We start from the raw sequence: 18,768 nt of genomic DNA, 5'->3' as shown, positions 1-18,768 counted from the left end.
AATTTTTAAAATATTTGCCATTTTATGAAAAGAAAATTAAATAAAATTCTTATCGCTTTTTGTTACCTTCAAAAACAAATAGCCGGAGCCTCGTGCTGATAACGTGTTGTAAAATAGACTAGATTAATAATTTAAGAAAGAGAAAATAATAACAAGAGAGATAATGAGGGAAAGAGGAAAAGAGAGGAGTTGTGCGTGTTTTTCTGTATGTATTCTCACATTCATTTGCACAGAATGTGCATATTATATAGGCATCACAAAGAGTCAATTTGTTGCCTAACTTGCCCAACTATCCAAGTGGGTGGGTCCCACTTGAATAGATACATCCATACATAACACAAACTACATATTCAAATCATTCAGCTTCAAGAAGTTGAGTTTATTTTTAATATAAAAATATCCTAATGTGGAGGTTGAATATTAATGTAGAAAATAGCAATATATATGTATGTTTAGATTAAAAATCCTTATTTGATTATTGCACTATTTTATTGTCATTAATGTTCCTTCTTTTTCCAGAATGCCTGGTCATGTTTTTTTTTTTTTTTTATAGTATTTCAATATAATTTCTTCAATTTGCTTTGATATATTTTTCCTTGAATCAAGAATTTATCAAAAACCTCTTTACCTCTCTAGATGTAAAGTCTACATACACTTTACCCTGTCTAGCACGATGAGGGTTATTTTCTACTGTACACTATTTTCCTAGAACATGCTTTCTCATGTTGTTGAGTCTAAGGTCTGCTCGAAAACCTCGTCTCTACCCCACAAGTAATACATCCTACCCTCTGAAAATCCCACATGTAAAATTACATGGAGATATTGTTGTCTGGTGTTTAATTAGTGAAGAGAAAACATTTCCATAATACTATTAACATATCAAATACTACCACTTTGATGAAAATCTGTTTATAAATAAATGATTGATAATATGTTTCAAGTGTTGGTTAGAGCAAATGACATGAAAAATGACTAACCCTTCTTCCCCCTTCTGATGAAAAAACATTTCCTGATAACCAAACAACATAAAATAACTGTCTCCTGGAAAATTAACTTCCAGAAAATGACATCTATCGTACAAAAAACAAGGGGGCATCATATTATTTTCTCAAATATTTTGAAAAAAGTGGAAACTAAGATTATCAGTTGATTACTTCATTGATAAAATCATAAAAAGCTGTTTCCAACGTGGTAAACGTCTTCGTCTATTAGTTTCTGCACAAGTGACACTGGAACCAAGCAAAAACCTCCGCTTTGTACATCAATTGCTTTCCTCCTGCTATTCTGTTTACTCCGTTCATAAATAATTAGCAAAGGAAATAACAATCATTTATGAAGTATATTGAAAGATTTAAGTATATTTTTACCTGCGAGAGAAAAAGGGAACCATTGTTGCTTGCCGTGTTACACAAGTCCTGTAGACAAATGAGTAAACCATGGATAATGTACTCCGAAAGGAAAACAAACTAAAATGTCTTTTTTACTTCAATGAATTGAGACTTCGAACCTGAATCTGATTTTTTAGAGAAGTAATAGAGTTGTAAGCCTCATGGAGGACTGAAGCTGTCCCAGCCTGCAATAGAGTCTACTCTTTCTAAGAATTGAATATATGATGTATAGTGTGTTCGGCCAAACTTCTAAAATCAGCTGGTGAGAAATAGTTTGTGTTTGGGTAATCAATTTGACAAGCACTTTTGAGCAACAATTAGCGTTTGATCAAACTTTTAAAAAGCACTTTCAAAAAGGATATAAACACCAACACAACTCTTTAGGATACAAAGACACGATGTCGGGTTCTACTATTATGACAGCACCCTAGATTTTTTCTAGTGCCACCATAGTAACCCCTAACTCATTCAATATTATAAAAAGGGTGTTTTTATCGCATAAGGAGTCAGCTGTTAAAATAGTAGAACGCGACATCGTGTCTTTCGTCTTAAAGAGTCGCGTTTATTTTCTCAAAAGTACTTTTGGGGAGAAGTTACTTTTTTCAGCTTCAGCTTCTACTCAAAGTAACCTTTTCTTCTCCTAAAATCTTGAATAAACACCTCAACTTTGAAAAAAGAAAGAGCTTACTTTTTTGCCTTGGAGGAGCTTTGGCCAAACAGGCTAGTAATTAGAGAGAGGAAAGCTGGCTAATTATGAAAAAAATGATAAACACTGAATGTAGTTTCTGCCAATTAATTACCTTGCCATCGGGAGAAACTAGCTTTTGCAGGGCTACGATCTGGTCCGTTAGGCTTCCCAACCGCTTATTTTTTTTCCTTACTGGCACCTGCAACACAAGCAAGAATAACACCCTTTATGAAGCTAGTCACTTAATCTGAGCTGCTGATAGAGCTACTCTTTTACTGGAATACCTCTTATCATCGCGAATAAAACAGGAAAAAGAAGAAAAACACGATGGGGTCATTTGGTTGTTGGTTAGAGTTATGCAGGAATTAGTTATTCCACTTTCTATCCTGCATAAAATAATACGTAGATTCCCTCATAACTTATACACGTATTAGTTTTGAGTGATTTTCTTTTGATAAGCAAGATTCAAAAGTGTACATCACAAAAAATTTACACGACTGCCGAAGTAGGGATACTTTTCCTCAGTTTGATTGCCCAGTTGTGATAAATATACTTTGGTATAAAGCTACTTGCGGAAAAGATCTCTTAGTTTGTCTTCTTTAGCTCTTTACCATTGAGATGTTATTTCTCCTTGGACAAACTAAAATATCTGATTCACATACAACGGATGAAAGAGTCAGAAGATGTGCGCAAAAGGACATATCCATTAAAACAATACTCAATGGCAACATATCACTTGTCCCAATGTTCTCTATGATGTAGCTGAATAATTCAAGGTATAACATAAGACTCAAAATGTAAGAAAAAAAATGGTACCCCTGAAGAAACACAAATTGCTGCATCTGGGAGTAGTACTATAGTTAATGACACGTGTTCTCTCGTCTTTTGATACTTTACCACCACAACATAGAGGTAATTGCTGTAAATGACCCCTATTATTTGCCGATAAATAAATGAGTCAAAAGATATGGCCAAGGTTTTTCATGTCCATCCCACACTTGATGAATTGAAACCAGTTTGCTTAAAGAGGAGGTTGCCAACATTAACATAATATTAGAAGAATATAAAAGGTCTTGGAATAACTGGTAAAGTTGCTGCCATGTGACCAGAAGGTCACGGGTTCAAGCCTTGGAAACAGCCTCTGGCAGAAATGCAAGGTAAGGCTGCGTACAATAGACCCTTGTGGTCGGGCCCTTCCCCGGACCCTGCGCATAGCGGGAGCTTAAGTGCACCGGGCTGCCCTTTTTTTTTTTATAAAAGGTCTTGGAAACAATATAGAGTTAATATTAAGTCAGATAGTTGGACGAACAACAAACACAAATGTTTCATCAATTTTTGGTTGCAGTCTCTCGGTGCCTTTATTTGGTGGTAGTGTAATAATGAGATGTGGATAGCTATTAAAGCAATTGTACAAAAAGTTGACACAAAAAAGATGAATAATCACTAGTAATGTTTCTATTTATTAGTGTTAAAAAAACCGATAATGATTATTGGCAACTCGGCCTCATATTTATTGGACTCCATATTGCATTGGACTCACGCCAAAAGACACAAGTTGAAATTTCATCAATCTATACTTCTAAAAGCACAAGAAGATGCCAAGTTCATTTATGAACACCCTTGTAAGTTCTAATGAGATTTTTCACAAAATATCACAAGCTTCTTTGTCCTAATGTCACTCTTTGCCACATATAATAGTATAAGATTTGGATTGATTTTTAACCAACTACACTTCTACTTTGGGATTTAGCCTTATTTCATAAGACCTTCTAAATACTAATGGTCGTATGATTTTTCTAAGTTCATAGAATTGAAGATGGGAAATCCCTTGAGAGGTTGTAGAGAATCTAATTCTACTTTAAGTCTCTTAGTTCTTCTAATTAAGGTATATTTAGTGGTAATTTTATTCTAGTTCAGATTTAATGACTTAAATTGTTTATTGGAATTCAAGAGAAATATTGAAGCTCCAGCTATTGCTACAAATTCACAGGATAAAAAGGCAAAATTCTCCAAAGTGAAAAATCAGCTCCAGAAAGGTTCAGATCACGAGTTAGTACACTTGCACAGTTCAAAACTAACTTCTCCGGGATTATTTAGATGAAATCATCTGTGGCAGTGTTGAGGTATAATGAATTAAGCATGCCTAGCTACATTCATAGATTCAGAACCATGGGATTATGAGGGAGAAACATTCATGCGAAACCTAAATGAAGGAACAGATGATATTAACACAGACAGATAATTGGAGCATATAAAGCTGTGTTACTCATGAAACCTAAAAAATATAGAGCACGGTGGAGAAGGGAGGTGCGTACCCATAGTTTTCCCCAAAGCTTCCTCTACCAAGGTTAAATTTGTTAGACCTCTGTTACTGGCCTCTGACAGCTTTCTTTTCCTTTCTGCGTATTTTCATTTTTCTAAAAAGGAAGTTTCTATAGATACAGATAGAAGAGCTGACCCACAAATACACAAGCAAATCCACTTCATTATCCAATAGTTCAGTCATCATCGGACAGACAAACAACACCACTTACATTAGTAGCTGGCTCTGAAGAGATAGAACCTCTCTGTACACTGCCCATTGAATGAAAATCAGAGAGGTCTAATGAATCAAAGTTACAGCCGATATCTGGTAAAGGTGGCATAAAATTAGGCTTATTTGCACGAGATCGGTTCTCCATTTCTTGAAGCAGTTCCCGTGCTGAAAGAGATGGATTTTGTATAGCAGGCAGTCCTCCAAGTCCATGGTCCAAGGATGTATTACCAGAATCAGAAAGATTTACAGGTAATTGTTGCACTATGGGTGGCTGTATTGGATTTTGCAGTGTTGATCGAAGAGATGCAGCCACGTAAATGGGTCGTGGATGACCTGGCATGCCATTTAGAAGGGTTGATGAACTGCTAACAGGGGTTGATGTTGGTCCTTTGAAACGCTGAAGATGTGGGGCTGGAGCACGAACTTCGCCACCTAATTGATGATTACCCCTGGAAGGGGTGATTGTACTAATGAGAGGCGGCGGCCTGCTTACACTTCCTGCAGAAAATGTGGTTGAACGACTAACAGCAGCAGGTTGGCTACATGAAGATGAACCAGCAACAGATGAAGATCTTAATGGAGGCAAAAAAGCTTCCACAGAATGTACTGAACAATTAGCAACTGGCGAAGATGAGACAGTAGTCTGCGCCTCCACAGGTTGGCGAGCTGAGGATGAACCATTGATTGGGGAAGATCTTAAACTCTGCTGCTGCCGTACCTGATGTGGATGCAGCATATAACCAGGAGGCACAACTGGAATGAAACAAATTTCATTGCTTAAAGAAACGATAGATACTAAAATCAAGTTTTTCATGTCTTGCTATAATTGCTGAAAATTATACATGTGATGCACGATCCTTGTGATTAGATAAAAATGAGCTTTGTGTGGACCTTTAAACTAGATACAGACCAAGTACACTTGTATACTATTAGCAAATTAGCAATCTGAGGCATCAAATAACACAACTTCAAGAAATAGCAAAGAATTCTGGGTTGTAGTTTGAGATACATGAGGCTGCTGAAAAATATAGAATTCGGTTAAAGACATTTAAGCCTGGGAGATAGAGATCATGGTTCATTCCAAGAACGGGAATCAAGAAGATTTAGCTGCTAGATATGTTGAACAATATGTGTGTTTAGCGGCAACTTACAATGTTGAAATCAACAACGCAGTTCCCGTATGTCATATTTAATGTCGGTAAACAGCAAATATACAACTTCTTGAGCCCTCTCTACCTTCATAAGGTAGGGGTAAGTCTGTGTACACACCACCCTCCCCAAACCCCACTTGTGGGATTACACTGTGTGTAAACAAGAAATATACAACTAATGTTTAGGAACACATAATAAAAAATAAAAAAAAACCTTGCTGTATACCTGGAAGATCAGAAATTTCGACATCCATGAATATAAATCTGAAAGCATCAGCCAGCGCTTTATTCATGAGAATTTTGTTCTGATTCATATCAAGCTCCTTCTTCTTCAAAAGATATGCTGCCTCAACCTCCTGAAGCTTTAAATCATATTTCTTACGGATTGGTGCTATAGCCTCCTCTATCTCTTTTTTGCACTCAGATCTCAAATGCAATTTCTGTTCAAAGAGAGGAAAACAGGTTAATTAAATGATGCATAGAGTCCTGAGTATATAATCATGGAGGATATTGGACACAAACCATATCCTCAAGACCGTTTGTCACTTGTTCTTTTTCTTTATGTATTCTTTCCCATTCTATATGAAGAGAGTCAGCATGGAAAGGAAGAGCTAAATTACAAGTGGCCATCTGATGGGCAGGACGCACGGGCAATTTGCTAGATCCCTGAACAAAGGCAACATTAGTGTTAGACTGAGAGATTGCTTCACTAGGAAACTCAGCAGAACCCTGAACCATTTGAAACACAGTTTCAGTATTCCGAGAACATACACACGAATTCGTAGTTGATTGAGGATGCACTCTACTGACTGCTGGTAAGAAGGATTGACTGTGGGTAACCCTAACGTCTGACTGAACAGATGCACAAGGCTCCAGATTTACCCCAGCTGAAGAAACAGCTTGATGTGAAGGTCCTGCTGCATGGGGAGAGGATCCAGGGATTGGAATAGGGTTTCTTTCATTGTGGGTTTGAGACTCCCTGTGAGTATGGTGAGCGGCAATGGGAACACCATCATCTACTCTATGATGTTGCTCACAATTGCCAGCTAAAATTGCTTCAGAAGTGTTATTTATATTATGTCCAGAAACAAGTTCAGTTTGCATTCCAATCTGGTTTTCACCAAGTAGGTTATTGTGTGTTCCATTATCTCCTGAAGACCGGTAACAATCATCTAAATTTACCTGATCAAGTAGAAGTGAAAAAATATCAATAAAAAATCAGTCTGATTATATCCATAACTCATTGAAAGAAAATGCACGTGCTTGCACAACATGTACACGATTTTTGGAAGATATAGGTGAAAAGCCACCTGAGATAACATAAATTTACTTTACTGATACGGAATACATATCCTCTATTAAAGATATATAACTTGCCCAGGGAAACCCTTAAACTAATTGTGTCCAGATTTAGAATCTAAACAGACAACAGGATGATCCAACACATCCATCATATAAACGTGCAACACAAAAGCAAACATACTGGATTTTGCGGTAAAGAACTAGCATCATCTGAAGAAGGAACTGCTGCTACACAAGGCAATTCTGCTGGCAATTCCTCTGGAGTTATTTGGTTTCCGTCACTGGAGCTAACTTTAACTCTCTGGTTTCCAACAACATTTGGCAAAAAAGAATTATTTTCTGTAACCAGTTCTTGAATAGTGTTATTTACTTCAGATATTTTATCATGACCAACAGCTTCATTAAGAGCAACTTCAGATACTTCCAAACAGATTCTACTTCGCTTGTCCGATGCAACTTTACCAGTATGTTCTTTGGGAGACAGAGGAACCTTGCAAGCAATTTCCTCTTCACTGCCACCTGAATTACCTGCTTCATTGGACTGCTTAACAGCAGCAACTGATTCTCTCCCCGTGGATGTGATCTCAGCTAGCTCTTCTGAAACTGAAGTTGCTAAAACATTAGTAGATTGAATAGGAAGAACATGGCACGCGTCTGGAGAAGATGCAGGTGCATCAGATGCTGCCATGTCACCCTGCAAGCCAGAGACAGCTGTCTTAGGGATACTGTCAGAGACATTAAAATTTTCCTGAGAGCACTCCATCTCGTCTCCAGAATAATGGCCCCTACCAGAGGACTTTTCTCTGGTCTGCTGTGAAGAAACCTTCTGCATTTCCTCATTCCTCATAGCAGAGTATTTAGCCTCAAGCTCTTTCAGTTGCTGGTCCTTTAGGTGTGTGTGCACTTCAATTTTCTTTGCAAACTTAGTTGCTAATGATTTTTGTCTATCCTTTGTTGCTGCAGTCTCACCATGTATAGCGCGAAGAACAGCTATCTCCAGTCTGCACTCCTCCTCTAGCACTTCTTTTTTCTTCTCCCAGATTCTATTGAACTCCTCAATTTTCTCGTGTTCCTCTTGTTCCAGCATGGACATTCGTTTTCCATGTCCACACTGAACCTCCTTAATGAACTTTTCCCTTTGACTATCCCTAAGTTTTTCTGTAGGAGTCACAGTGCCTTCTCCACTTAACTCATTATCTTGTAACCTGTCTACGATATCAGTGTCCACGTTCAGTCGGGCAGATATTGCAGCTTGTGATATGCTTTCCTCATATGAAGAGCTTGAAGCATTACCGCTCTGATCCAATCTCCGCAAAAACATCTTCTTTAAGGAACGCAGCTTCAGATAGACATTGATTGCCTCTTCTTTAGTGCATCTGAACTGTAACTGTTGTTTTACGAGCAAGAATATATCGTCTTTGTCAATCTTTTCCTTTAAGATTGAAGCTGCAGTCCAAGACTGTAAAATTACAGTAAATTAACAGCAATGAGAACACAACTATAGTAAAATGAACATGTAAGTCATGAACTGAGACAAACCCTTTTCCTCAAGATTTCATACACACGAACTACTTTACCATTAGAAAAAATTGAGCATGTTAAAACTTGTGACCTTCACAAGTGAACAGTATTTTTTTCTCTTCTTTTTTTCTGTGAGAAAAGTGATGCCAGTATAAAAGCCCATTGTTGTGCAAAATAATACTTAATATGTCCCAATTTATATGGCGGTGTTTGACTAGACATAGAGTTTAAAAAAGAAAGAAAGACTTTTGAAACTTGTGGTCTAAAAAAAAGCCATTGATATTTGTGTGACTTAACTATAAAGAATCTCATTAAGGGTGAAATGAGAAAATTAAAGATAAAATTATTTATACGGAAAAGGATCAAAAATACCCTCGAACTATTGGAAATGGACCACATATATCCTCGCCATTAGCATAAGGGACCACAAATACCGTTCTACTTAACGGACACATGTTTATGCTGATATGGCACATGACATGACATCCACCTATAACCCACCACCTAGGATGTCCAACTAGGACCCTTTCTCTCTTAAATGTTTTTACAGACCCAATTCAGAGCCCCAAATCAAACCTTTGAAAAAGAAACGAACTGTTCGTAGAACAGAGGAATTGACAGAGAGAAAGAGTGAGATCGGACCGCTTGAGACAAATGAAGAATTGTGACCAGAAAGTCCAAAAACAATCAAATTCCATGATACTACCATGACTAGAGGAATAGTCCCACCTAGGATTATTGATTTTCTAGCATTATGTACAGTGTTTCCAGCATTTTTTAAAATAAAAAGTGTGATTACATGGAATTCATTGTAAACACAGCCACTTAAATAGCAGGCAAAACTGATGAGAATCTCCAAGAAGCAATTCCAACAGAATCAAGAATAGGTCTTGCCAAATGAGTAGAGATTGAACCAAAGAATTGAAAGAAAACTTGACAAAAAATTGATCGAAAAATTGAAAGAAATCAAGATGCCAACTCTTGGTAGTTCTTCAAGCACAACTCTTGGCAGCTTTCTTCATTTTTTCTTCTCAAGGCTGCTGCATCAATGTCGACATAGTTGAGTAATAGATCGGATCGCTTGGCAGCTTTGAAATTAGTTGTTGGATAAGACCAAAAATGGGTTAGAATGAATGGATAAGGGGGTCATATCCTAGGTGGATGCCATGTCATCTGCCATATCAGCACAAACATGTGTCCGTTAAGTAGAAGGGTATTTGTGGTCCTTTATGCTAATGACGAGGCTATTTTTGCTGCCAAAATTAAATGGAAGGTATATGTGGTCCATTTCCAATAGTTCGAGGGTATTTTTGATCCTTTTCCGTTGTTTCTAAATAAGTAAGTACGACCTTTATAAGACAAACTAAAAAAGAAAGTATAGGAACATTCCCAAATGCTGAAGAACACAACAGTACCAAGCCCCCAGGGGAAAGTATTGAAACATTCCCAAATACTGAAGAATACGACAGTACTAAGCCCCCAGGGCCCTAGCTCGAGTGGCAAAGGGTGGAGGATTTGTGGCGTAGGTCACAGGTTCAAGCCCCACACCATGCAAAGCGAAGCCTAGTATTTAAGTGGAGAAGGATAGAGAGGCGGGCCCATTATCCACCGAGTTTAGAAGGCTATGGTTGGTCCAAAGGGCAGGCCACAGACTGATTTCTCGGTTATAAAAAAAAAAGAATACAACAGTACTAATTTCTCAAAAAAAATTACAAAATATGTCAAAAGTACTTTATTGAAACATAAAAAAATACACAGAGATATCAGAAGTGGATGAGTAAAAAATGCTAACCAAAGATATCTGGAAAGCCTGTAAAATTGTTTCAGGTTCCCTACTAACACGATGATTCTCCATAATATATTCCAGAAATTTTTCCGCCGTATGTTTGATGACTTCCTGCATTTGGATTTTAGAGCAATATCAACACAAAGTAAATGACTGGGAGGTCATGACTAGGGTTGCCAATCCCTAGGTTATTTAAAAGGAATACTTGCAAGTTCAATGTTGAGTATGGCAATCTTGCCAGAATACCTTTTTTCATTTTCCTTTATAAACAACACAAACATAACTTCAGTTTTTCTTATGAGATTTCATACCCGCCCCCCACCACCACCCACAACCCCACCCATTTTATAAAATAAAAATAACAAAGAATGGGAAAGAGAAACGGAACAAACTATATATAGCACTGATTTAGGTAAGATCAAATCAATTGTAGAACATAAGACAACTTCATTGACAGCTACTGAAGGAAGTTCTCAACTGCAGAGCACTCAATTTTTTGGCCAATGCGTTATGACTCCCTTAACCGGAAGCTGAAATAATTTCGTCTTTTTCAGTGAAAAAATTTCAAGAAGTGAATGATACAGAGCTTTAAGGAAAGAGTTACAACAGCAAACACGAGCATTCCAGTACGTTTCTCCTAAATGTTCTAGTACTCGGATAATTTGGTTAAAACCATGAACAAAGATCTAGTAAACACCCAAGGTAAGTTTACCAGTACGTACTCCTCTCACCTGAACAGAAAACTGACCCTTGCTACATTTAAACGCATTTTACACCATTTTGTAGATACGATATTAGCATTCCCTTTTACGGGAAACTGATAAAAATAAAAATAAAATTTTTTATAAGAAATGTAATGTAAAAGTCAATACCGAAACTTTTATCACTCCAAAAAGTTTTGCTATCTCAGCTTTCAGATGGATATGGAGGCTTTTCTGCTCATTGTATAGCATTCTTCTTTCTTCAGGCTCAACCAGGTCTGCCTCATGCAACAAACTAGGTTGAGATTTAGAACCATGCTTCCCATCAGTACCATCATCTTCACAAGCATCTGAACCCAACAAAAACATATAAGTTGTTACTAAAGAGGCGCCACATGTAATCTATCAGCAAGACTATGTTCATCTAGAAACAGCTAAATATATGGTGCTACAAACATATACTAATAGGAGGATAATCTATGGAATATGGTTGAATCAAGAAATCGTCCTTTCGACAATAAAAAGAAGAAGGTAAACAGTAATAAGAAAAACCTGATGCAATATCTTCTTTCTTTTGTTTTTTGAATAATAACTTGTAAGTTCTGTCATCCATTTTTTTCCTTTTTAAATCAACAGGTGTTGTAGCATTCTTCGTGGTAGTGCTAACACTATCAGATTCTATTGTCAGCTTCTTCACAATCTTCTCTCGTTTCTCCTCCTTTATACTAGACGAATTGGATTCTCTGCCTATGTACTTTGATCTTGACGAAGTAGAGCACCTTTCAGACCTTCTTAAAGGGCTCGGAGTATTCTGTTGTTCAAGTCCCGCAGACTTCTTCTTAGCAGGAGGTATGGGTGGCGTCCGCTTCTCAAGGCGCTCAGATTTCCTTGTACTTGCAGGGCTTAAATCCATTTGTTTAGATAAGGTTTCCTTAACTGAGGATCTTGTGGATCTATCTGCCTTTCCCGAGTCACAACTTGATGATCCTTTACTAACCAGTTTGTTCTTTGAATTATTACTATCATTATCCCTACTTTTGCTCCCAGATCCAGCATCAATAGCCATCTTCAGCTATGATAAAGAAACCAAATACGTCAGACGATTCTTACTATTCCAAGTACTAAAAGATGCAGCAATCAGATGCAGAAAAAAATGCTCCATGACAACAATTGATGCTTAAAAAATAATAGGGTGCAAGATTAAAAGCCATCCTGTAACAAGACTCTATGCAAATTTGCCCAAGCCCACTGAAAAATCCCTGTTTTAACAGAATTCAATAAATGACAATAATCCTGGAAACCATTTCATTGACTTGGAAGCAGTTTACCCGACCGAAAATTCAGCTACATGCCCCATCTCTCAGAAAAATTACAAATAGTTATTTCCTACATGCAAAGTGTTGTTCCAACAAATATCATCACAAAAAAACATTATCTTGACCTAAATTTCAAAAGGATCTAGTTCAATCACTTATACCAAAGCAATCCCCCATGTCATATCAGGGTATCACTATTCAACATCAAGATTAGCTTATACCTAAAGCCTAACAGCCTGCATGTAAGCTCTGAAAGGATTTAGCATATGTATGGTTTGGTTAGTCAAAAGGCTTGGAAAACATTTTCTCTAAGAAAAACAAGTTCCTTAAATGAGGAAAATGACTTTCCCAATGAAAGTAAGAAAAACAAGTCTCATAAGTGACACTCCAAGTTCATTGTCTCCTTCCCACCCACCCAACACCCCCACCCATTGACTATCCCACCCCCGCCACCCCTACTCCCAAGATATTTTGCTAGATTACATATAAATGCTCTTGGGATAATATTTTTTTGCTTACTTACAAACACAAGAAAATAAGAAAGACACCCACTTATTGACCAAGAAAACATTTTCCGTGGAAAACATTTTCCTTCATACTAGACACATCCTTAGTCAAAAATAACAGCCGTACACATAATAAGTTTAAGCAGCAGATATGGGGGTAAAGCTCTCTTTTTTGTCTTTTCTTTTTTTCTTTTTTGGAGAATGGTAACATTTCAGATATGAGGGTACAGCATAGCTCTGTTGAAAATGTTTAAGGAAATTTCTACGTTTGAACTATTCACTTACAAGCAAAAATCAATATTGTATATCTATTCTGAAAAGAACTGGAATAAACCAAAAAAGGGGAAATTTAAGAGTGCATAATTTTAGCTCAAATTCAAGAATCCAATTTCACTCAATTTGCACAGATTAGACAGTTTGTGCAAACCCCAACTCACGATCATGAAAAAATGCTAATAAAATCAACCAAATATAGTGCAAAAACATGCCACACCATTCTTCATACAAGTAACAACCTCTTCATATTGTGAAAAGAAAACATTTTTACACCATCCATGCGGTCAGTAACACCGACATTACCGTTACACTTAAGGAAAAAGATCACATGGATACCAAGAAATTGTCCGACCACCTAGAATTTACAGTGGTAACAAACATACTTTAAAACAGCTCCAGATAACTGTAATGTACTAGAACTTGTTCACTGCTATGAAACAGCAGATATTTCCTCCTAAATGGTTCTGATGGAAACCGTACTTGTATATCAGTTTTAAATAGAGCTGGAATAAACCCAAAAGAAGGGGACTTTAAGCTAGCGTTTGGCCATTGATTTTGAAAATTTATTTTCAAATATCTGTTTGGCCATAGATTTTGGATCAAATCTTCAAAAAATAAAATTCAACTTCCAAAAACTGCATGCCCAAACACAGCTTCAAAAACTCAAATTTTCAAGTTTCAAGTTTTCAACTTCAAAATCTATGTCCAAACAGTAGCTTTAAGAGTGCATAATTTAAACTTAAATGCAAGAATCCAATTCCACTCAAACAAAAGAAAAAAGACAAAGAAATATCACAAATATTAGACAGTTTTTGTAAACCACAACTCAACAACATGATAAAATGCTAATAAAATCAACCAAAAATAGTGCAAAAACATGCCACAATCAAAATCTATGGTCAAACAAGAGCTTAATTTTAGCATAAAACAAAATATATATACACACAGATTACCCAGTTTGTGCAAAACCCCAACACAAGAACATAACAAAATGCTAATAAAATTAACCAAATATAATGCAAAAACATGCCACAGTCAAAATCCAGCTTCTCCAACTGCTCTTCATAAAAGTAACAACCTTGAATATTGTGAAAGAAAAAAAAAACCTCATTTTTACCCCATGCATGCGGTCAATAACACCAAAGAAAATGTCCAATCCTGATCTAGAATTTACAGTGATAAACAATTGAAGAAACTTACTTTAAAACACCGGCAAGTAACTGTAATGTGCAATACAACTTGATTCACTTACTGAGAAACAGCACAAAATTTTCTCCCAAAAATCGATCCGATGGAAAACCCTACTTCTACAAATCCCTAAAATTGAATTTTTTTGCCGCGATGACCCGGAAGGCGTTTCACTTTTGAAGACTTTATTACTACTATTAGTTGAGTAGATATATTGACATTTGTATTCATTAACTCAACATTTTTTAGATCTATCTTTAACAAAATTTATGTCTCTTAGTCAAACACCTTTTGATCATTAGCTCATTTGTTGATATCGTTTGACTTGATATTTAAATTGAAAAAAATATATAATTTGATTGAACATAAAATTTTAGAAAAAATGAAGAATAATGAAATTTATTGACTTGATATAGAATTTAAGAAAAAAAAATAGTCTAGTTTAACTTGATACAAAATTTTAGAGAAAAAATAAAGATTTTGACTTGACAAAAAAAAAAAAAATTGTGGTCTAAAATAAGTGTGTAGCTATGAATTATATTAATTTTGTTTTAGACTTTACCTTACATTTCTATAGTAGCTCTATCATACCATATTTTTCTCGTAGATTTATCATTCAACTTGTTAATGTGTGACATTTTGTAACGATACAAAACAATACAATCTATCCAAATATAATATTCATCAATACAATAAAATATAATACAATCCGAAACAATACGTAACAACCATTCAAACAAAGTGTTGAACTTTTAAAATAACAAATAATCTGATGTAACTGTTTTAGAAACTACGACAACCAATTTTAGACATATATAAAATATAATCTCATCAAAATAGTAGTATGGGCCCACCAATATTTTAACTTTCAAAAATTGAGTAAAAAAATTAGGAATCACACAGTGTAGAGAGCTAATTACATTTTATCACTATCCTTTATTATTTTACAAAAAATTCTTTTAAAATGTGTCATTCGGATATATCCCATAAATAGTGATACATTAATGTTGATACATTATTTGAAATGTCTATTGAGATTTAAAAGGAAAGAAAGCCTAAAACTAAATTTCAGTTGAGCAAATCACGAAAATAAATTGATAGCAATCTATTCTAAAAACGTATCGGATTGAAATCATTCAAAATTCAAATTTTCTTCTACCCCAACATATCTCAACACGTAACAAAGTATAGTATTCGAAACTCAACACTGATTTTATTTCCAAGATAAATCATTCGAATGCTACTAAACGACAAGAATAGTCTATTTGAACAATGCCTATAATTTGAGAGATAAGAGGAAAGTCCTCTCTCGAATTCGAAGATGTAACACAAATAATGACTCTCTTCGCTGGGTAAATGGTAAATATGAAATGGAATGCTTAACCTGCTAAAACGAGTATTTAAGGCTGCCCTTTTCTCTTGATACGCTTATCTTGACCCTTTAGGTTTTTCAAGAAGTAGACACGGGTAGGAAAATTCCTATCTAGGTTCTTCGTCTCAGTGCTCTCTCGATGGCCAGCTCGTCAAAGTACCAAACCTAATACATGATGAATGTATCAATTTTGTTGAGGCATTCTGGGATTTGTGAAAGTGTTGTGAGTTATGCACGATATAAAAGCGATGGAGTAGTTGTTGGACAAACGATTTAGTTTATGAATCTCAAATCTGCCATTGCACTTGAATTGAAGATCGATGAGATGAGGAAAAACATAGAAAATCGGTACATTAGAGAAGGTAATTCATCTTCAATGATTATTAGAAACGATATGGGGGTAAGACTGTATTTGGAGGTAAAAAAAAATGAGCCTTGAATTGGAATGTATCCACTATGCATTAATACATCTGATAAGATTGGTGAAGAGATACATTGCTTTGATGCTAAGTCCGATGAAATTATTTGTGTCGAAGGCTTAGGAAAAAATACACAAGCTCTTGTTGTGGATGAATCAAAAATTGGTGATTCATATTACATTTCCGAATTAGAAATAACGAATTACATAAGTGATACAAATAATATAGAGGTAAAAGAGAAGCAATTGTATAAGGTTAAAGCAACACTGGTCTCTGTGATGGCGAAATATAAAATAGAGCACAATTTCAATTTCAAGTTATTTGTGTTGTGTATCATATACAAAGAGTATTGTATGTGTTCTATGTGTATGATACATTGCCTTTTTAAAAAATAATTAGTAAAATGGTATTTGAGTAATACTAAATTTTTTTATGAATATATCATGGACTCGTATTTTTTTTGTTTGTTTGTAAGAATGATATTGATATATATGTTCATGATATATTAGTATTCAATAATGCATGTAATTTGATCTATGCACTATAGTTTGATTTTGATAAGTACCGAGTACTTATAAAATTATATGTATCTGATACTTATTAAAGGGAATGTGTATATAGCATTACAAGGGAATGTCTATTTAGTACTGATTTATTTAAAATGTATTAGATACATGTTTGTATTAATTCTAAATTAAAGGGAATGTGTAGTTAGCACTGATTTTATGTATGATACTTATTAAATGGAATGTGTAGTTATCATTACAAGTAATGTCTATTGAACATTGCTTTATTTAAAAAGTAGCTTATACATGTTGTATTAATTCAAAATTATGAATTGTGAACATGATAGCGTTAATGATACATTATTAATTTCGGAAGGTCCATTGGTATTTTTTTTAAATGATACATGATTTTTTTGTGATTCTTAATGTATCTGGTACATACAGCTATGTATTAGTGTGTTTTTCAAATGAATGTTGTTGAACTATGAAGGCATTTTGTAGAAAAAATTTAGATGTATTTAAAGTTGGGTACTTCAATGAGGAACATACATGTCCATTAAGAGATAGGATATTGACCACGGTTAAAGCAACAGTTGGATTTCTAAGTGGCGTAACAATTCCTAAATTGATGAACTATAAAAGGATTCATACTCCAAATAATGTAATTGAAGATGTTATAGCAATCTATGAAATTGAGATTTCGTACCAACAAGCATGGCGTGCTAAGGAATGTGCACTCCAGATGATAAGGGGTTTACCTACCGATAGTTATAGAAAAATGTCTAGATACATATATATGCTCAATATTGTGTCACGCCCCGGGAGGGTACCCTAGACGTAACCGGCACCCAAAGGCTATTTCTGACCTCCGAGTGAACCATCTGGTCCAGTCACACATTCATTCAATCACATTCTCTTAGCGAAAACTCAATTAATGAGATACTATTCATAATATGGGGCCGAAGGCCAAACATTCATTAACTCAACAAACAAATATAATAAGACTCCTCAAAATGACCGTTCAAACCTCCCCACACTCCAGTCTATGAAGCCTCTATCAAAGTCTAAAAGGTGCCAATGACAAGTCCATGGCTACCAACAAATCAAAATAAGGGAAATGACAACAAAACTGTACAAGAAGGCTCAACATCCTCCGGGAACTAGGAGGACTCACCAACTAGCGGGAAGTGTATGTGGATCTTCAATGGAGCGCCGGTTCATGATCTCTAGTACCTGTCTCTGCATCATGAAACGATACAGGCCAACTGGCGTCAGTACATGGAATGTACAAGTATGTAAAATGGCCGAATACAATGAACATCAAGGAAGAATCAGTCAACTCGGAATCTCAACTCATATACATATATATACAAGACAACTCACTCAAATGTCCTAAGTCTAAACAAGAATATGATTTAGACGGGACCAATCATATATCATTCAACTCAGTCTGACTCAGAGTACTATCAAGACCTATTTGTGAGTTTCTCTTATCCGACAACCATCACTTATGAGCCAGTGACAGTACAATAAGCCGACGTTGTTGCCACGTCCGTTCATACTTTGCCAGGGCATGAACAAGTCAACCAATCATGGATCCAATCCAACCAAGTCCTATAATGTCAGGACAAACCTCTCGGGTAAGCATCCGACTTTAACGATTCAATCCCTCCTATATTTGGCAACACAGGTATTGGGTTCGAGTATGGACTATACTCTTGCCCAATTCGGTGCTCGATACTCCTCCCAAGACTCAATGCTCATAAAACTCCATCCAATCAACTCAATCAACTCATATCGACAAGTCTCATTACAACCTTGTCAACTCATAAACTCTATCACAATCAAATCTCTTCCAATTGCACTATCCGATCAATCTCAATCATCTCTTCAAAAGAAATTTAAATGCACATTTATAGCAACATATAGATATAATCAATCATTACCTCCATCCATTTGAGAAATCTTTGTGACTCATCACAACTTTAAGACTTTAAATTGACATTTTAAAATTGACAACATTTTTAGAAAAATAACATCCTTTATCACAATCTAAATAATTAAAAAGGTCAATAAAATATATTTAACAATTCATCCTTATCAACTCATACT

The 18,768-nt window shown here is 35.7% G+C and overlaps 1 protein-coding gene across 4 annotated transcripts; it reads right to left on the bottom strand.

Annotated features, from left to right (window-relative positions):
• Positions 1-908: 908 nt before the first annotated feature.
• On the bottom strand, positions 909-14,624 carry LOC129902456 (helicase protein MOM1-like). 4 transcript variants are annotated; one of them, XM_055977695.1, is made up of 13 exons: positions 14,372-14,624; positions 11,626-12,145; positions 11,245-11,423; positions 10,379-10,483; positions 7,247-8,524; positions 6,535-6,945; positions 6,286-6,429; positions 5,990-6,203; positions 4,611-5,365; positions 2,189-2,275; positions 1,508-1,585; positions 1,368-1,415; positions 909-1,284 (listed from the first exon to the last, which is right to left on the bottom strand). In XM_055977695.1, exons 2-13 carry the CDS (start codon positions 12,137-12,139, stop codon positions 1,168-1,170), a joined length of 3,930 nt encoding a protein of 1,309 aa, XP_055833670.1. In that variant the 5' UTR covers positions 12,140-12,145; positions 14,372-14,624; the 3' UTR covers positions 909-1,167. The 4 variants fall into 4 exon arrangements, 3 of the variants coding, with proteins under 3 accessions (XP_055833670.1, XP_055833672.1, XP_055833671.1); XM_055977697.1 differs by having other exon boundaries at positions 1,508-1,573; XM_055977696.1 differs by having other exon boundaries at positions 14,424-14,624.
• Positions 14,625-18,768: the final 4,144 nt, after the last annotated feature.

Source organism: Solanum dulcamara, chromosome 9 (genome assembly GCF_947179165.1).
Source record: "Solanum dulcamara chromosome 9, daSolDulc1.2, whole genome shotgun sequence".
Lineage (NCBI taxonomy): Eukaryota > Viridiplantae > Streptophyta > Magnoliopsida > Solanales > Solanaceae > Solanum > Solanum dulcamara.
This window is presented reverse-complemented; position numbering and strand designations above follow the sequence as displayed.